The following is a 19349-nucleotide window of genomic DNA, read 5'->3' as shown; positions in this document are numbered from 1 at the left end:
CTTCGTTCGGTTTCATTATCGGTCGGGATTATCGATAGATTGCACTGGTGCGATAGAGATATCACCCGCTGCGTTCGGAACCATTCGGCCGGTCAATTGCTGTACCTGCTACTTTATTCCGGTGCGCGTTGATAGACTCGCCGCTGAGTACCACCGATGTCGTCCACGCCTGCGCCTCTCGAGGAGCAGGGCCGGCTCCTCGAAGAGGCCCTTGGAGTAGTGCGACAGCAGTCGCATATGATGCGAAAGTTTCTGGAAACGCCGGGGAAACTGATGGATGCCCTGAAGTGCGCGTATGTTCCCGCGGACCAAGCGCCATCTTGGACTGGATTTCCCCATGAGGGTATGAGAAAAGCAGCTCACTGATCGGTGGCCCCAGTTCGACTCTGATATCCGAACTACGCACGTCGAATCTGAGTCCGAAGCAATATTACGAGTTGTACATGGCGGTGTTTGACGCCCTCCGACATCTCTCCGTCTTTCTGCGCGAGAACCATCCCGTGCACCATCTGGCCGATCTGTACGAGCTCGTTCAGTATGCGGGCAACATCATTCCGCGATTATACTTGATGATTACGGTTGGCACGGTCTACATGTCCGTCGAAGATGCGCCGGTCAAGGAGATCATGAAGGATATGATGGAGATGAGTCGGGGCGTCCAACACCCCGTGCGGGGTCTGTTCCTGCGGTACTATCTGTCTGGACAGGCCCGGGAACACCTGCCGACGGGCACCGAGGATGGGCCGCAGGGCACCCTGCAGGATTCGATCAACTTTATCCTGACCAATTTCGTGGAGATGAACAAGCTGTGGGTGCGACTGCAACACCAGGGTCACTCTCGAGAGCGCGAGCAGCGGATGAAGGAGCGGAAGGAGTTGGAATTGCTCGTGGGAAGCAATATTGTCAGGTTGAGCCAGTTGGTCGATCTGGAGCTCTACAAGACGTCTATTCTGCCGGCATTGTTAGAGCAGGTCGTCCAATGCCGGGATGTCCTGGCCCAAGAATATCTGCTTGAAGGTGAGTTGAGAGTATCCTCTTTTCGGTGCAGGCTCGGTACTCAGTGGTTGCAGTCATCACGAAAGTTTTCCCCGACGAGTATCACCTACACACACTCGACATGTTGCTGTCTAGCATCGGGAGACTCAATCCTTATGTTGATCTGAAGAAGATTGTGATTGGGCTCATGGACCGCTTGTCGTCTTTCGGCAAAAGCGATTCAGAAGCTCCTTCACATCCGGAGAAACGGAAAGCCAAGGAGGAAGAGGCTGTGGCTAAGTTACTCGAGAACCTTCAGGTGTCAGCAGCGAAGCAGCCCGAACTGTCTGAAACGGACCACGCTGCCGAGAATGGCACGAAGGCTGAGCAACCCGCGGAGTCGACAGAGGAAGGCGCTGAGACTCAAGAAGACTCTGTTTCAAGCCCGGCGAAGCTTACAGAAGAGATCAAGCTTTATGAAATCTTTTTCGAGCAGGTAACGAACTTGATCAAGGCGCGAGGTCTCCCAATTCAGGATATCATTGCCTTGCTTGTGTCACTCGTGAACCTTGCACTGTACGTCAGTCAAGTATTTTTATCGAAATTCACATCGGGGCTAACGTTGAGCAGGAATCTCTATCCGGACCGACTCGAGTATGTTGACCAAGTCCTCGAGTATGCCACGCAGAAGACGGCGGAGCATGCGGATCTTCCGGATTTGCACGCGGCGCCGACACAACAGAGTCTTTTGAATCTTCTTCTCGCACCAATTCGCTCATACGCGTCGATCTTTACCTCACTCGCACTACCTCACTACATTCCTCTACTTACCTCGCAGTCATACCCTACTCGTAGATCCGTTGCTACTGCTGTGATCAAGTGCATATTATCCAACAAAACCCCTATCACCACTTCGGAGAACCTGGATCGCGTTCTGCAGGCTCTAAAGGTCCTGATCAAAGAAGGCGCGCAGTATGGGGCTGGCTACCCAGGTTTGCATCCTCAGCGACGGGGTGAAACAGACGAGACGATCGAAGAGCAGGGCTGGCTCGCACGTTTGGTACATTTGATCCGCGGTCCTGATAATGATACCCAACTCAAGCTTCTCCAATCTGTCCGCGCGGCGTACGCAGAAGGCAATGAGCGCATACGATATACGACACCGGCGATCGTCACGGCATCGTTACGACTGGCCCGTCAGCTCAAGGCACGAGAGCACTACGACGACAATTGGCAATCCCAGTCGTCGACGCTGCACCGATTCATGCACCAGTGTATCAGCAATCTCTATCAACGGGTGACAACCCCGAGCTGCGCTGACCTTGCGTTGCGACTTTTTGTGATGTGCGGTGAGGTCGCGGATCAGACGGGATTCGAGGAGGTCAGCTACGAGTTCTTCGCACAAGCATTCACCATCTACGAGGATGCCATTAGCGACTCTCGGGCTCAGTTCCAGGCGGTGTGCATCATTGCTAGTGCTCTGCACAACACACGAGGGTTCTCCAAGGAGAACTATGATACGCTCATCACCAAGGTCGCACTCCATGGCAGTAAGCTGCTAAAGAAGCCCGATCAATGTCGGGCAGTGTACTTGGCCAGTCACCTGTGGTGGGTGGTCGAGAACCCGCTCCGAGAGGAGAACCCCAAAGACGTAAGTACTGCGATCGTCCGGGATTGCCTACCTTTTCTGACCCTGGCAATAGTTGTATCGTGACGGAAAACGAGTCCTCGAGTGTCTCCAACGGGCACTGCGTGTGGCTGACGCCTGCATGGACACCGCGGTGTCGGTGGAGCTCTTTGTCGAGATCCTCAATCGCTACGTGTACTACTATGAGCAGCAGAACGAGACAGTGACGACCAAGTACCTCAACGGCCTCATCGAGCTGATCCACTCGAACCTGCAGAGCAACAACGAGGAGGCCAACCCGGCTCTGGAGAACCCCAAACGACACTTTGAGCGGACGCTCAAGTATATTGAGTCGAGGGAGTATGAAGGGGTGGTTACGGAGCCGCGGCAGTGATCGGGCGCAGGCCGCTGTCTGAGCGATGCCGCTCCGGGGGGATGGAACTTGGTTGGTTTCTGTTCGTTCTGGGATATGTATTCTATGAGTCCTGCACAGCCGATGATATCTGTAACTATCCAGGTTTACTACTTTCTAGTACGAGTAACTCCATCGTGATGAGTTCATGACCAACTTTAAAGAACGTCCACAGCTTAGATATATCACTGGTCGCTGTTAGGTACTCCGTGAGGAGCAGATACTCCGTATATGTACAACCTAGGTAGAATCTTGCAGCTTGAGGAAACTGGGCTTCATACTTGGAGGCTCTGTTGAGTTCTGGCAGGTTATGACACATCTGACAAGTGGTCCTAGCCCACAGGCTGATGTCTGGTGCTCAATTCCCCTCGCTATCTGTGCCATAGAGGGTAGGGAACGACCTCTATGTCCATACCCACCTAAGTAGATGAGGCAGAAACAACATGGACAAAGGAATGCTAGGCAGACATAAGATACTAATAATGAAGGATAAGGCTTCATGGATGTTCGCGATTCATCAGAGCATTCAACAGGCTCGAGCCAATCGGATGAGTTGTTGAAGCCTCGTTTTCCTTTGCATCTCGAGGCAATTTTACGTGCCTGATTTCTTGACAAGAGGTTTGCATCAAAAGGCAACGACCAAGTGCACATTCTGTTAATTATATGAGGAATCGCAGTCACCCTTTGAGTACCTTTCTCACTCTGTTGTTTGTCATTCCTTTATCTCTTGCATTTCGTTTGTCAAATGATGTATGTACATAAATTAAGGTCACTCCCACCCACATGGATGGATGGGCAAGTAGACTCAGAGCGAATTAACATTAGTCTTACTGTCGGCATTTAGTTCTCTGATACTTGTGACATGCTACATAACCTGCAATAATTCAACACATTCAACGCTTTCATGCGGTTCGGTTAGGAAATGCGGATCTGTCGAATCATTTGCAGCTGTTTTTGCTGTAGGACCTAAGCCGATGGATTCTTGTATCTGTAAACGTACATTATGAAGTATAATTGTTGTCCATCCCTGATATACCTTTGTCAATTCTCGGGACGCTGGCCGTAGACGACATAGTGAGGGTGCCATTCGCGGTTAGTTTTATATCGAAAAGAAGCACGGAGAGTAGTGTTGGTCGAAAGCTTTGGGATACTCGTAAAGTAATTTGTTGTGAAAGTTGCGGCTCCGACGGTCGGCGGGCGCCTTGCTGGCAAGCACCGGTACTTCCTCCTTGTCCAATTCTTGAACCGCATCAGAACGGCCAGGGCTCCGGCTTTCAAGCCGTTTGCTTCGCCCTGGGCCTGGTTCCCGGGCACCGACTTTCTTCTGTGGAGATAAGGTCAGTGCTGGTTCTTTTTGGTTTACTTTTTGGGGACAAAGGGGAAAACTGACAAAAGTTTCCGCGACATGAACAGTACGCAAAGGGACACTGCTCTTCCTGCAATTGGACGCAAGTTGTTCTTACATTCCTGGGGGAGCAGGAACCGAAGGACCGAGTAAAGAAAGAATTGCTGAAATCGAAGGACTGGTGGATTGAAGGTCTAAGCATGTAGATTACCCGACACTCCCAGGAACGATAGGACGGTATTCCATGCACAAATGACAGCAGTCCAGTGAAAGGGAAAGCACGCTGACAGAGAACGATGTCAGTTTGGCGGACTGCATTGATTCATTATTAGGAAACAGGGTGTCTTATTGGCCTGCAGCTTGAGACAGCACCTGAAAAAGTTTGTAGGAGGCTAGTATGTTGAATATGAGACACAGGAAGAAGAAAGAAGGATCGCATCAAACATTGCAATAATTGCCCTAACTGTACAGTAGTTTTGTGATAGTGTACGAATTTGGAGGTGTTTTCAAAGAAAAGAGCGACACCACCTTACGGAGAGCGGATTTCGGGAGTGAAATAACTAAGAGCGAGCGGGTTGAAACAAACTGAAGGTAAGGAGGACCATACACATGGACGGGTAGGAAGTTACAGAAAGATGATTGTGAAGAACGAACGTCCTGAGGAGACGAACTGTCGGTTGTACACCAGGACGAGTACTCGTATAATAGATATCCAGGCGATATCCACCAAAAGGAAACACAGCCCAATTGGTAACCATAACATGGAAGTTACTCGTGTTTATCACGTGATTCCCGATAATCACGTGCTGGACATCGGAGCAAAAAGTGAAAACGCGGTAGATACTCGACTCCCCTTGGACTTGGTGCACTCTGTATGCGTGCAGGAACCGGGTATTGGACTACGATGGAATCACAATCGATATCCAACTTTTTATCCAACCATGCCGCCGTCGCTCATCGCCAAGCTGAGCGAGCTGCTCAGAAACCCTGGCTTTCCCGATCGGCTTGCTGAGGAACTGACCAGTTGGGATGATTCCGACCATGTGTATCTCCGCATCGAAGCCACCGTGTGTCACGACCCTGGCCAAGACACGTCAGACAAGCCGTTACTACTGGTGAGATTTACCCGAGCGAGTGTCACTCTTACAATGTCAAAAGAGTACAGTACAAGGAACAGGAACACTGACGGCGGGAATCGTGGGTACTTTAGGGTGTTGCAGATCTCCACCGGGGCGATGCCCGAGTGATTACTTCTGATGTGGTCTCTTCGAGCAATGTAAGCAAGGCTTTGTGATGGTTATATTGCAGCGGCTGCCGTTGCTAACGGGGGTTTCTCTACAGCGCAGCGAAAATGGGGACGAGTCCGGGTCCACCAGCGGCACGGACCGTGCCCCGTTGACGCCGCAGTCCATCGACACCAGTGACGATGGCCATCATCCGTCCAAGCGACGCAAAACGGTCGGCGGGCTCCGACCTTCAAAGCCCGCTTCCTGGGGGAAAACGAGACGGGAATCGCAGGCGGGAGCAGTGGAAGCTGACAGTGTCGCTGAAGATGAAGAGCAGGTTGGCTTGTCGGTGCGCCAGTTTCAAAGTGAACCGCGATTCCCTCAGCGGAGTCGTCCGGAATCAAAAGAGCCGGTCGTGCCACCGATGCAGCCTACATCGGCGGAGAAGTTTATCTCGGGGATCTGGAGACAGCTGCATTCCCCGATCCAGTTGAGTCTGTCGTTTCCGGTGCGTTTCTCAATTTGATCTCGCCGGGCGCGCGACATGCCAGCTGATAGATTTGTAGTATCAAGAGCCCGAAATTGACATCAGAACTGGCGTCAGTGGGCAGGTGTGTGGTACCAGAGTTTTCAAGCTGGTGCATAATCTTGACAGGCCAAGGTTTTCGCGGTGATCAATAAACTGTGCTCGAAATACTACAATCAAAATCAATCCTCGCGAGCTCTCGAGATGATTGTGCAGGCCTACTGGGTCGAGAGCTATGAGGCGCGCGTCGCGTCGATCTGCCTCGAGAATCCGGAGTTCTCCAAGACGGAGGCCCGGATGGCGGCACTGAAGGAAGCGTGCAAAGTACTTGGATGGCGGGAGAAGGATCTGCGGAATCGAATGTTAGTACCGTAGTTCCCCTCCGCCGACTGAGCCTTTGCTGACAACGCTTCCAGGGCAATCTGGCGAGGATACAAGGAAATAAAGGACGCCGGGGGTTGGGCAAGTTTGATCTTCGCCAGCACTGGCGTGTACCGGTTCTGCAAGTACCGGGTGGGATTTGATGAAGGCCTGACGACGCGACTGCGGTCGATGGCCGATGCCATCGAAGTGGCTGCCGATACGCTGCATCCGAACTGGCGCGATCTCCTGCAGGTCATTGGGCAAGGCGGCAGCCCGCGGTATCACGGACATCCTCACGAATGGGTGATAATGCCGTCGGGGCCGGCGGTACCGTTGGCCTCAACGTACGAGCATCTGGACCTGCCGGGAGGGTTCCAGTTTCAGTTCATCGACGAATGTGTGATCGACCGCAACGTGTTTGGGGATGCCGACCCGCGAGTAGTTCCTCTCGATGATCCGGACATCTGCCAAGTCTGCAAGGAGCGGCAGTCGGATGACCCGAAGTTGAACCGTTGTTCGTGTTTCCCGACCTGGTTTGGTTCGCCGCGGTATCCAGTGCCCGTTCAGCTGTTCCACACAACGAACGGGAAGAATAATGGGGTTATCGCTCGCAGCGTACGTTTTTCCATTTCTATAACATCTCCTCCAGTAAGTGGCACTGACTTGTCGAAGAACTTTGACCGCGGCACCATCATCGGTGAATTCGTTGGGCTCGTCACACGCGGCATCCAGGGCATGGACGTCATGGTCGCCGGAAGCGAGGACAATCCGTATCAGATCTTCCAGGGCCAGATGGGCAACTTCACGCGCTTCATTAACCATTCCTGCCGCGCCAACAGCCAGTTCCAAAAGTTCGTCTGGCGCGGGCGGGAGCGAGTCGTCGTGGTGTCGCGTGGCATCACGGCCGGCTCGGAGATCACGGTCGACTACTCGGATCGGTATTGGGTGCGGTTGGGGAAGAAGTGTTTGTGTGGAGAAGCGTGTTGTCGATTTCGATAAATTTTCCTCGAATTGGCTAGACTGATGGATAGTAACTCCCTTGGGTGTGATGTTCGTAGAGAATGAGTGAGTGGTTTTTGTTTATTATCCTACCCCGAACGCCGAGCTATTTTCCATCCATGCAAAGAGTATTATGTACATCCACCATCACGGAAGACATATATCAACTACCAAGCGAGAGTGTATGTACGATGATTACCGTGTCCTCCGGGTACTCTGCTTCCCCCGATCATAGTTCAAAATCCGCCTCTTCCGATGTGTCTGCGCCAATCGCCACCGGCAATACAGCAAGACCGCATCCCTCAACAAGACAAAGAGACAGCCGCCCACAACACTCCGTCCCCATCGCGTCTGAAGAAGGCCCGGTCTGGCCGTTGTTGCGGTACTTAGACCCAACATACTTCCCAGCGTACTTGTAGGGGGTGATGGCGGTGGTGTTGTCCACGACCGCGGGAGGATCATTTTGAGTAGACCACCCATGCCCGCCGAGATGGCGGGGAAGAGTAGAGCACCCAGGATGGTGTCCGCCAGGGAGCTCGTGTCCTGGATGAGTTCTTCGCGGTGGTGTCGGCCGAGGAGTTGTCGTTGTCGTCGTGCGTCGCGGTTGTTGTTGTTGTCATTATTGTTCTGCTGGTCGGCGGCAGCGTCGTTGTTGTGTTGATTCTGTTCTAGTTCTAGGTCATCCTCGTCAAAATCCCCGCCTCCGAGCTGGAGTTCGAGATCGATTTCCATGAGGATTTGCCCGTCTCCTAGTTGTGCACGTCGGTTGTTGTTATTGTTGGCATCTGGGAGCGCGGCGTCTTGGTCCTCGCCGTCCTCGTCGCCGCTCTCGTGCCGGGGCCGCACCTCGGCCATCCACTTTCGCTCGAGCTTCCCGAATAGTCGCTCGTAGAGCGCACCGTACAGGCTCTTGACGTACGGCAGGGCGGCAAAGGTCATCGCAGCGCTGGGCGGCCATAGGCTGCCGCCCTGCGGCTCAAGCTCCGTCGGGTTGTACGTGGCAAAGAACAACACGGGAATCGCAGGAAGCAACCCGTCCGCGAATCTCGTCCGCGAGAAGATGAGCGTCAGCGGAATCAGAGGGATGCCCAAATTCCGGCTCACGCTCCATGCCGCATCGCTGGTACCGCTACTGCTACTTCGCTCCAGGATCCGCTGCGCATCTTCCGTCCCAAACACGAGGTACAGCGAGTACACGCCATGCGCGCAGCAGCCTGCCCACACCGTGCCGGCAAACGTGAACACCAGGCCCGGGAAGACCAGCTTCCCCGCGAGCCGCTCGACGGCCCGCACAAAGTCCACCACGTAGCTGCGCGGCCGCGCCACACGAATCTCCGTCCGGCACTGCGGGCACTGCAGCGGCCGCGCGCCGCCATGCCGTTTGCGGGACTGCGGGCTTTCAAGCTCAGCCAGCCAGTCCAGCAGACATGCTTCATGCGCGGTCAGGGCGCAAGGGCACGGTGATCGCCACTCAGAGTTGTGCGGCGAATCCTCCGTCTCATCCGTGTAGCAGATCCAACATTTGCGCGGCTCGGGAGCGTCAGGCTTCGCCGTTGTCGCTACCGTATCGACCGTTCCTTCTCGCTGCTGCCGACTTGATGATCCCTGCTCACCATCCACCGAAGTCGACCGGCTGGGACTACTTGTGTCGAGTAGCACGGTTTCCGGACTTTCGACCGATTCCGCGACCTGATGCGATGATGTGTATGCGTTCGTAGTCTCGGCCGGCGTTGCGGATGTTGACCTCCCGCCATCAGCCGACCTTGTGTTGCTTCTCACCGCGACGGGTTGCTGCCTTGGCGGTACTGATGCCATCGTGGGCTGAATTCAGACTGATTTCGGCGGCGGATTCAATTCCTTGGTGACTCTGACGGTCGTGGCTTCATGCGGTCATGATTGCAGGACGATGGCAACGGAGTAGAAGGCTGGAAGATCAGTGGCTCATGCTGGCGAGTGACGTTGAGCTCTTGACAGGCCGACGAGGCGAAAGTGACTCACGTGACTCGTACCCATAAGTCAGCCAAATACGGTAAGAAAGATAATTCATTAGGAAGTTTTGTACAGTCGACGACGTCCATTGGACAGGAGTTTTACAAACTACTTCTTTACTTCTATTCAGTTCAGTTCGAATTCAATTCTAGCCGACTATGGAATCCCTCTCCTGGAAACCGCCTGGAGATGCTGAAATACTAAACCGCCCATCGTTACTCCGCTTGACGAGAAGTAGAATACAGTACACATGGCGGAAATCGTACTTTTCACATGAGTAGCCCTTTTGAATGTCGACCGCCAAAGTAAGGGCTTCCAGACATCCATCGACTCTTGTGTGAAGAAAGCGTAAGAAAACGTCAAAAAAAAAAGTTGGAAGACACGTCAACTTTTGGCGACGAAAGAATAAAGTTGAAGCTCACAACGCCAAAACATAACCAGCCAAGATTATATGAACATAGTGCGAAGTCAAAGGGAGCACAGGCCGAGGATCACGATATTGAGGTGGTCATATACTTCTCGTCGACGCCTCGCTTCCGCATCGTCTCCTTCCGCTCCCGTTCTTTGGCTGCAGAAACCAGTTAGCGGCCAAGGTTTCTCGCGATTATAGACTCGAACTTACCCTCATCGTAAACCAAGAATTCATGCAAGGCCCTGCCGGCAGGGACCATGGGAAGAACAGGAACTTTCTTGTCGGTGACGACCTCGAGGAGGGCGGGCCCGTCGCTCTCAATCAGCCATTTGAGCTTCTCCTCGACCTCTTCCGGGCGCACACAGCGTTGGGCCTGCACGCCCATAGCCTCGGACAGCTTGACGAAATCCGGGTTCTTCTGATGCGTATGCGCGTAGCGGTCCTCGTAGAAGAGGTTCTGCCATTGCGTCACCATGCCCTGCTCCTCATTGTTCAGAACCAGGACCTTGACGCCGATGTTGAACTGCGCCGCCGTGCCCAGCTCCGTCAGGGTCATGTTGAACGACGCGTCGCCGTCAATGTCGATGACCAGCGCGTCCGGACGCGCCACCTTGGCCCCGATGGCGGCAGGCAGGCCGTAGCCCATTGTGCCCAGACCACCAGAGGTGATCATGGACCGCGGATAGCGCCAGCGGTAGTGCTGTGCCGCCCACATCTGATGCTGACCGACGCCGGTCGTGATAATGGTGCGGTCCTTGATAGGATCCGTCAACTTGCTCAGTTTCTCGATCAGCGTCTGGGGCTTGATGGGCCCATTCGGCGACTCCTTCTCGTAGTTCGAGAGCGGGAACCGCTTCTTCCAGTCGTTAAGCTGGGCGAACCACTCGGGCCTCTCGGCAACCGGCTCAACGAGCGGCAGCAGCTGCTCCAAGTTTTCGGCACAGTCACCCTCAACGGCTTCGGTGGCCTGGACGACCTTGTTGATGTTCTTAGGCACCATCTCAAAGTGCACAATGCCACCACGCCCCTCGGCAGCAGCCAGGTGAGCCTGCGGCGCAAAGCGAGACACGCTGAGAGTCACGCGGTCATCGAACCGAGCGCCCAAGGCGATGATTAGATCCGCCTCCTGCATGGCCAGGTTGGCGTACGCCGATCCGTGCATGCCCAGCATGTGCAGAGACTTGGGGTCCATCTCGTCGAAACCACCAAGACCGTGCAAGGTTGTCGTCACCGGAATGCAGGCCTTATCGGCGAGCTCCTTCAGCAGCTTGGGACCCTCAGGGCGGGCGATGATGCCCTGACCGGCGTAAATCACAGGCTTCTTCGCGATGTTGATGAGACGAGCGACACGCTTCAGAGTCGCCTGCAGATGTTGTCGACTGAATTCCTTCGCGGCAATGGCTGCAGCGCTCGAATTTGACGGAAGGGTGCTGGTCATGGGGATGGGCTTTCGGAGAATACCGGCGGTAATATCCTTCGGAAGGTCAACAAGCACGGGACCCGGTCGGCCGCTGGTCGCAATCTCAAAGGCCTCCTTGATCCGGAGCGGCAGCTCAGCCACGCTCTTTACCATTACGTTCCATTTCGTGCAGGCGCGAGAGATGCCGACGACGTCGGCCTCCTGGAAGGCATCGGTACCGATGGCGGAAGTGACCACCTGTCCGCAGAAAACAACCAGCGGGGTCCCGTCAGACATGGCGTCCTGCATGGGAGTGACGACATTGGTCGCGCCAGGACCGGATGTGACGAGGACGACACCGGGTTTTCCGGATGCCCGAGCGTAGCCCTCGGCCATGTGGCCGGCACCTTGTTCATGGCGCGGCAGAATAAAATCAAAGTGTTTCGAATTGTAGATTGCATCGAAGACAGGCAGGATGGCACCACCAGGGTAGCCGACTGAGTCACAGTCAGTCGATCAAGGATGCGCAGCTGGGAAGGACTTTTGGAACTTACAGATGTGCTTGACGCCCTGGCGCAGCATCATCTCATGGAAAATTTCACCGCCCGTCAAGCCAACAAAACTAGACATGGAATGAGCCTCCTAAATCACACAATCTCAGACCTTCAGCTTCACATACGAGTCATCATACTCCGGTTGCCTCGGATTCACCAGGGGCGGGACGGCATTGCGTTGCGCATCATGGTTGAACGCTGGACTCGGGACCGGGCGTGTGCTTCTGTCACATTGCCAATTCGTCAGTACCAATGCATTGCACGAAGACTTGCTTCTTCAGGAGGCGTCACTCACGATGCCGGCGCCGTTGCTGTGCTCTGCGATCGCTTGGAGGTGTGAGGAGCATTGGCGGCCGCGGGAAACGTGGACGAAAATTGTCGTGCACCACGAGCGGGCGGTCTCCGTGCCGGCAGAGTGCGCAGGGCACTCTGTGAAGATTTGAAGCGCATCATGGTTGTCGTGTGCTGAAGAGCACCAAGACGACCGAGAAGACGGGACGATGAAGTAGAAAAAGCGTGATGACTCTGGCTTTGCTAGCCGATTCGGGCGGACGGCGATTGGCTGTTATTGGTCTTGGCCGGGGCGAAATCAGACCGATCTCGGCAGACCTTGTCAGGTGCATCCGATATCGGCATGCATCCGCCCTGTGACAAGTCGACAACCAAACATTCAATAATAAGCCAGTCAACTCTCATTCCAAGATTGACATCTCTGATTCTCTGACTTGTACGAGTCTATGACAGTACAAAGTACTCTCACTGTCAACTTGTCAATTGTCTAAGAGTGCTCGTGTCCATGGTATTTACGAAAAATGTTACCGCTAACCTGCAACTACAATGAGGATCATGGCCTAGACCCAGAGAGGCTTTTACCCCGTTGAACTGGGTGTGCCGTGTGTCGGGCGTCTGCAGCAAAAGCCTTTTGAGCTCAGCTTGGCAGCCGATAATACAAAATTTTGGAGATCTGAGTGCTTAACTAGTTACAAAGTAACCTACATAATTAGCTTCAATTTGCATGCGTGCAAGACTTGCTGGGGAATATGTTAGGGCTCGTCCGGTAAGCCCTAATCAATTTTCACCGCCTTCCTGATCAGGCCGCGGGGACTATGTCTTGGCAGAAGGAAATGGCAGAAGCTCCTCCAAGCCCTAAGGTAACATCGTGTCAATTGCTTTGGCCCGTGCCGTCTGATCAGTTGACCGGGAGTCGAATCATAAATGCTGCCTTAAATCTCCCGCATCAACCAGGTTTTTGACCCTTCTTCAGTTTCGCTTTTCTGGAAAGAAGGGAGCGAACCAGCCGCCGAGCCTGAGAACCCCGCCGTCCAGTCCATCATGGCCTCCCCGCAGCTGCTCGTTCCACAAACAGAGAACATCGCCGATGTCTATGCCACTGACGATGCGTCTGCAAAGTCGGTTGCGCCGGAGACGCAAGCCCGCTGGGCCCGTCTCCTAAAGCGATTCGCCGAGACGTATGGCAAAAAGCCGGATTTTGTCGCGCGCAGCCCTGGCCGTGTAAACATCATCGGAGAACACATTGACTACAATCTGTATGACGTGCTCCCAACGGCGGTTAGCGTGGACGTGATCATTGCTGTCAAGGCGTTTCCGACGACCGACAGTCCCGAGTTCACTGTGCGGATTGCCAATGTGAACTCCGAGCGGTTCCCGAGCCGAGAGTTCGGAGTGCCGCTCGAGGGCGACGTGGAGATCGATGCGACACGCCATGAATGGGTCAATTACTTCAAGGCGGGCCTGCGGGGTGCTCTGAAGTTCCTCCGAGACCGCAGTGGCCCCGCATTCAAGCCTGCGAGTTTGGAGATCCTGGTCGACGGCAACGTGCCGCCGGGTGGCGGCATCTCCAGTAGCGCTGCCTTTGTGTGCGCCAGCGCTCTGGCGGTCATGAAGGCGAACGGCCACGATGTGTCCAAGCAGGATCTGCTGGACCTGGCTGTGGTATCCGAGCGTGCTGTTGGGGTCTACTCTGGAGGGTGCGCATGCGGACACGAATCCATGAACGACAGCTAATGATGCGAGTCAACAGAATGGATCAGGCCGCCTCGATTTTTTCCTCCCGCGGATATCTCCTTTACACACAATTCTTCCCCAGATTCTCCACGCAGCACGTGCCCGTGCCCAAGTCCGAAGAGGATATCACTTTCCTGGTGGCTCAGAGCTTTGTAACGTCGAACAAGGCCGAGACGGCCCCACGCCACTACAACCTTCGGGTAGCCGAGTGTACCCTGGCGGCCGTGGTGCTTGCCAAGCAACATGGTATCCAGCTGCAAAAGGATAACAGCTCGCTGGGATACAGCCTGCGTAACTTTCACGAAGAGTACATCCGAAAGCAGGATCGTCTGGCGGACGCGCTGGAGTTGCAGCTCGACGCCGTCATTGCAACCACGCAGGAACTTCTCACGAAGGAAGAGGGCTACACCCGTGAGGAGATTGCGCAGCTGCTCGACCTCAGCGTTGCGGAACTGGAGTCGAGGTTCCTGTCGGCGTTCCCCGTCCAGGCGGAGCGGTTCCTCCTCCGCCAGCGCGCCCTGCACTGCTTCCAGGAGGCGCGGCGCGTGCTCACCTTCAAGGCGTGCCTCACCCAGAGCGACACATTGAGCCTGGAGCGCATCCAAGAGCTCGGTAATCTCCTCAACGAGTCGCAGCGCTCCTGCCGCGACGTCTACGATTGCAGCTGCCCAGAGGTCGACGAGATCTGCGACATTGCGCGCCGCGCCGGCACCTGGGGCAGTCGACTGACTGGCGCGGGCTGGGGCGGCAGCACCGTGCACATGTTGCCGCAGGCTAAGGTCGACGATGTCATCAAGGCGCTGCGCGAGGAGTACTATCTGAAGAAATTCCCGGATATCAGCCAGGAGAAGCTGGCGGAAGCAATGGTCATTAGCAAACCGTCGAACGGCTCATTCTTGTGCGTTTGCTCTTCATTCCTCTGTTCGATGGGTACAAGGCTAACGGTTCATAGGGTTCATGGAGCTGCTCTCAACATCCAATGAAGATCCAACAGCCATGTTTCAGTTGGCATAGTGGCGTGAAAACGCCGCAGTTCTCACAAGGTATCCGATTCTGTAGATACAGTACAAGTACACTATGAGGAGCAGCTGGTCTTGAACCAGCAGAATCCGAGTCTGTTCAAGGACACGGCCGTAGCTGAGATATTCTCTCCGTACCTTCGGGTCCTCATTCAGCGGCTCAATACGAGACCCAGATCCCAGCGGCGGAGGTCGCATCCTCTGAGGCAACCCAAATTGTCCCCATCGCGGGTAAACAAGCCGTAAACAAAGAGAAACTGCCTCCATTCATGTCTTCTTCTTGAAAAAATCGCTCATCTTCTTCATCCCCGTCGTATCGACCTTCTTCAGTTCCCGCACACCACGCGACTCGGAGGCTTTCTTCTTCTTCATCCCCTCTTCCTCCTCCTTGCGGCGCTTCTTCCGAGACGTTCCGCTGCCATAATCATCATCCGCGTCTCGCTTGCGGAAAAGATCACTCTGCGAGCGAATCGCCTGGGCACGCAGCTCCGCGAGTTGCTTCAGCCGCTCGTCGAGCGGCGTGAAGTCGATGGGGCTGTCACCGGAGGCGAGGATGTCCCTGATCCGGGCCGCGAGATGCGGCGGCACGTAGGCGTGCAGCATAAAGGACAGCGCGACACGTAGACGCAGGAGTCGCGCCGTGGGATCGGGCTGCGTCGCGGAGCCATCGACGGTCGACGCCGGGGTAAATGGTGTTGAGATGCCACCTGCTGATGACGATGACAATCCCGACCCGTTCGAATCAACGCTGTTCGACGATGATGACGACTCAACCGTGGAGGGAGTTCCATTCTCCCCCACGGGTTCTATTGTGGGTGCGGTCTCCTCCCCACGCTTGACGCTCATCAGAGGTGGTTCAAGCTCCTTCCGCACAAAACGTTGTTCGAGACTCGCAGGGAGCCCCTGCGCGATCATGCGCTCAGCCTTGCCGAGGAGTTCGCGCAGTAGCTTCGTCTCGCTGAACCGGTATAGTTTCTGGTCGCCTGCCTCCATCGTGTCGCAGACGGCTTCTGCGCGCTGTTCGAGCGTCGGCCGGAAGGACGTGTCGTAGAGCACCAAGCGTAGATGCGGCGGCAGATCCTCCTGCGAGTCCAAAATATCATCCAGCGGTTGGAAGAGATTTTGTTTTCTCTGCGCAGGATCGCCTGAACCTGTTGTGGGCGCCGGCGCCAGGATTGATAGCAGAAGGAACATAACATCGAACGGCGTTGCGACTAGGAGCTCCGCGTTTCGAGTGACGGCGCCCTTTGTCTTCGGGGGCTGCGGCGGTTGGGAGGAGCCGTAGTCAGAGGGCGTTAGAAGCACACTTCGAGGCTGTGCCGGCGGCGAAGAAACCGCCGTCAGTTCGTAGAGCCCTGCGCGAGGGCAGAAAAAGTAGCGATTGCATGCGCCAGTGGTTGGGTTGGGGAGGACGAGAAATCGAGCGGCGTCGCTGGCATTGGCGGGCAGGATCAGCGTCCTACTAGGATTTAAATCGGCAGGACTGGAATTATCTTCTGTCGTGTCTGATCGGGTCTTCATTGTGACTTCATGATGGTTTTTGTCTTGAGGTTAAATGTTGATCGAGATTCCTGGAATTACCTAATGAAGGCGCGGACGCGTCTACGAGTACGCGTGAGGTAGATGGCCAAAAGGGCAAATTGAACCGACCACCCCTTGAAACAAGCAAAACACTTCATCGCCTTCCAATGAGATAGATACAGCATCCTGAATCTCCTCAAATAAACTGTCTCTGCCTCTCAATTCCTGCAATGCAACCGAGTTGAGACGAATCGAAATCTTCTACAGCCAGTTCGTAGCCGTTCCCCGGTCCAAAACCTTGCTGATGATGAAATACAGTGGTCGACCCCCTGCCATGGCCTCCCAAATCGCCCAAGGAGGCTCTTCTCGCGTCCCCCAGTGGTCGGAAACGTTTTCATGAGTTGCGGAGGGCCCAAGTAGCTGCCTCGCCGACGAAACGGTCCGCCACCGCCGCCGCCGCGAGTATTCCAAACGATGATAACAGCGACGACGAAGAGGAGGATGAGGAGACCCTACAGCTGAAGCTAGCCGCCATTGAAGCGCGCCTCAAGTTAAAGAAGCTCCAGCAGAACAAGTACAGGGCCAAGTCATCGAATGTGGATGTTGAGGAGGCACCCCCCACCACAACAACAACAGCTCTCAGCCAAAACAGTCGCCTGGGAGCGCTGCGGGAGCGGTTGGCTGCCAAGCGCCGGGAATCGCAGAGCGAGGTGCAGGTGCCAATGTCGCCGACGAAGCGGACAGTACGGCCACGGGCAGATTCCTCGCCGCATCGGAAAGCCGCCTTACCTGTAAGGGAGGATGACAGTTTGCGAGACCAGTTGCAGTTACGCCGCACGCACAGTGCGCGAGCAGCAACACGGCCTAGCACACGGGACGGCGCCGCGTCCCGTGCGAGTGATGGGCAATATGGCTACAACAGAGACCTCTCCCCCGCCACCGACGACCGAGTGAGCCGACCAAAGTCATTCAGCGAGCGCATCGCAGAAAGTAGAGCTGCGGAGCGGATCCGGCAGGAGCGGACGCGCAGGATTCAACAGAGCCGTAGCACGGCATTTGCCGTCGACCGCGCGGAACTGGACCGCTTCAAGGAAGAGGCGGCGGCGCGGCCGGCGCTGCGCACAGAGTCCCCCGTCAGGTCACTTCGGACGGAGTCGTTCAGTCGTGATGAGGTGCTGCGTGCAGCGGGTGGAGAGCAGACCTCAAAATCCAAGACGTCCTCCCGTCCGCAGCGGGACAATACCGGCGACGTGGAGGGTGAGGGCGAAACGGATCTGTCCACGTTCGAGCCCTTTTCTGCTCTGCACCTGTCCAAACGCATTCTGCCGCACTCGTTCCTACGACGAACGCTGGAGGGGAAGACAGTACTACGGATCCCGGAACTGCTACGGACCGTCAAAGCGCCGGCTTTCGAGCTCCCAGAAATCGAGGGAGACTACGTGGTGGTCGGAATCGTGGCGTCCAAGTCCGAGCCGCGACAGCACCAGCAGCGTAAAAAGCACTCAGCAACTTCAACGGCGGAGAACGAGGGAAGTTTCGATGACGGACTAAACAACCGCGACAAATACATGGTTCTCACGCTAACCGACCTCACCTGGGAGCTCGACCTGTTCCTCTTCGACACGGCATTCCCGCGGTACTACAAACTCGGTCCGGGAACCGTGGTCGCCATACTGAACCCGTCGATTCTGCCGCCATCGCCTGGCCGCATCGACACGAACCGATTCAGCCTCAGTCTGGCGTCGTCCGACGACACAGTGCTCGAGGTCGGCACCGCGCGGGACATTGGCTACTGCCGCGCAGAGCGCCGCGACGGTCGCGTCTGCAACGCGTGGATCGATGTGCGCAAGACAGAATTCTGCGATTTCCACGTCGACCTGCAGATCCGGCGGACGCAGGCGCAGCGGCTGGCGGTCAATGGGGCCACAACGGGGCAATTCGCGCCAGGCGGGCGGACCGCGGGGCGGATCGCCGACATGGGTCCTCCTTCCCGTCCGAGACGCCGTGCAGCTAACGGACTCAAGCCCGAAGGCGCACAGTGGGACTCCATGACAGGTTCGACGTACTATATCGCGCCCGCACCGCGGCGCGCCTCCCCATCTTCCTCGCCAACCCGCATTAGATCCAACACGGGCTCCTCAGCGGCAGAGCTAATCGACCGGATCGACGACAATCCATTCAGCGCCGGTGCTGGCGGCGGCATCTCGGTCCATGAGAGTAAAGAGGACCGTCTCCGTCGCCGCCTGATCACGCAGCAGCGCGAGCACGAGATCGCCGCGCAGCTCGGCGCGCGGAGTAAAAGCACAGGGGCGGAGTACCTCCGTGCGAGAACTCTTCTTGCCCAGCAGAGAGAACATCAGCAATCTGAACAAGAGCCGAAACGACACTCGTCGTCCTCGTCCTCATTCTCGGCACAACAACAACAACAAACACAGACAGCAGCAACGACAACACCATCATCGCGAGCAGCCGGAGCAGTGCGCAGAATCGACGCCTTGATGGATCGCTATGCCACCGCCGCGAATACGAAACCATCGGCACCGACGTCACCATCATTGAAACGTGCCCGTACTGTCGTTGAGGAAGAGGAGGAGGAAGGAGAAGAGGGTCGGCGGCGAAGGACTGCCGCGGGGGATACCACTACCACTACTACACCCATGAAGAAAACGCGGTTTATCACTTCAAAGGGGATCCGAGAGGCAGGCCGGGAGAGCTTTGGCGTGGGCAGCGATCCGAGTCTGTCGTCAGAGGGCAAGAAGGGTAGAACGGGTAATGACTATCACGATGATTACGACGATGACGATGAGCTGGAGATTATTTGATTGATTAGAAGAAAAAAAAAAAAAAAAGGAAGGGAGAGTATTAGTGATAAAAGGAGTATCATTCATTCTATCAAACCCCCTAATAAACCTGACCGAAGTCAATCAATGAACCATGTCCCAAGGAATAACCGTCCC

The 19349-nt window shown here is 55.5% G+C and overlaps 8 protein-coding genes across 8 annotated transcripts; 4 read left to right on the top strand and 4 right to left on the bottom strand.

The window, feature by feature from the left end:
- Positions 1-156: 156 nt before the first annotated feature.
- Positions 157-2996, top strand: VTN31DRAFT_1382 (uncharacterized protein; the record flags this gene model as incomplete). The annotated part of the gene is made up of 5 exons (XM_069401433.1): positions 157-293; positions 380-1017; positions 1071-1551; positions 1606-2626; positions 2679-2996. 5 exons carry the CDS (start codon positions 157-159, stop codon positions 2994-2996), a joined length of 2595 nt encoding a protein of 864 aa, XP_069264238.1.
- A 1059-nt stretch (positions 2997-4055) lies between these two features.
- VTN31DRAFT_1381 (uncharacterized protein) lies at positions 4056-4421 on the bottom strand (the record flags this gene model as incomplete). The annotated part of the gene is made up of 2 exons (XM_069401432.1): positions 4056-4338; positions 4405-4421. 2 exons carry the CDS (start codon positions 4419-4421, stop codon positions 4056-4058), a joined length of 300 nt encoding a protein of 99 aa, XP_069264237.1.
- Positions 4422-5300: 879 nt separating this feature from the next.
- VTN31DRAFT_1380 (uncharacterized protein) lies at positions 5301-7473 on the top strand (the record flags this gene model as incomplete). The annotated part of the gene is made up of 7 exons (XM_069401431.1): positions 5301-5474; positions 5570-5635; positions 5701-6093; positions 6152-6196; positions 6247-6473; positions 6528-7089; positions 7147-7473. The coding sequence occupies 7 exons, from the start codon at positions 5301-5303 to the stop codon at positions 7471-7473; spliced, it is 1794 nt and encodes a 597-aa protein (XP_069264236.1).
- Positions 7474-7668: 195 nt separating this feature from the next.
- VTN31DRAFT_1379 (uncharacterized protein) lies at positions 7669-9288 on the bottom strand (the record flags this gene model as incomplete). Its single annotated transcript, XM_069401429.1, has 1 exon — positions 7669-9288. One exon carries the CDS (start codon positions 9286-9288, stop codon positions 7669-7671), a length of 1620 nt encoding a protein of 539 aa, XP_069264235.1.
- Positions 9289-9953: 665 nt separating this feature from the next.
- On the bottom strand, positions 9954-12280 carry VTN31DRAFT_1378 (uncharacterized protein; the record flags this gene model as incomplete). The annotated part of the gene is made up of 5 exons (XM_069401428.1): positions 9954-10030; positions 10085-11770; positions 11828-11895; positions 11953-12051; positions 12123-12280. The coding sequence occupies 5 exons, from the start codon at positions 12278-12280 to the stop codon at positions 9954-9956; spliced, it is 2088 nt and encodes a 695-aa protein (XP_069264234.1).
- An 879-nt stretch (positions 12281-13159) lies between these two features.
- VTN31DRAFT_1377 (uncharacterized protein) lies at positions 13160-14835 on the top strand (the record flags this gene model as incomplete). The annotated part of the gene is made up of 3 exons (XM_069401427.1): positions 13160-13815; positions 13869-14750; positions 14805-14835. 3 exons carry the CDS (start codon positions 13160-13162, stop codon positions 14833-14835), a joined length of 1569 nt encoding a protein of 522 aa, XP_069264233.1.
- A 303-nt stretch (positions 14836-15138) lies between these two features.
- Positions 15139-16392, bottom strand: VTN31DRAFT_1376 (uncharacterized protein; the record flags this gene model as incomplete). Its single annotated transcript, XM_069401426.1, has 1 exon — positions 15139-16392. The coding sequence occupies one exon, from the start codon at positions 16390-16392 to the stop codon at positions 15139-15141; it is 1254 nt and encodes a 417-aa protein (XP_069264232.1).
- A 722-nt stretch (positions 16393-17114) lies between these two features.
- VTN31DRAFT_1375 (uncharacterized protein) lies at positions 17115-19214 on the top strand (the record flags this gene model as incomplete). Its single annotated transcript, XM_069401425.1, has 1 exon — positions 17115-19214. The coding sequence occupies one exon, from the start codon at positions 17115-17117 to the stop codon at positions 19212-19214; it is 2100 nt and encodes a 699-aa protein (XP_069264231.1).
- Positions 19215-19349: the final 135 nt, after the last annotated feature.

Source organism: Thermomyces dupontii (genome assembly GCF_041956625.1).
Source record: "Thermomyces dupontii strain NRRL 2155 unplaced genomic scaffold VTN31scaffold_1, whole genome shotgun sequence".
Taxonomy (NCBI): Eukaryota; Fungi; Ascomycota; class Eurotiomycetes; order Eurotiales; family Trichocomaceae; genus Thermomyces; species Thermomyces dupontii.
Note: the sequence above shows the minus strand (reverse complement) of the source record. Positions and strands in the feature narration are given on the sequence as shown.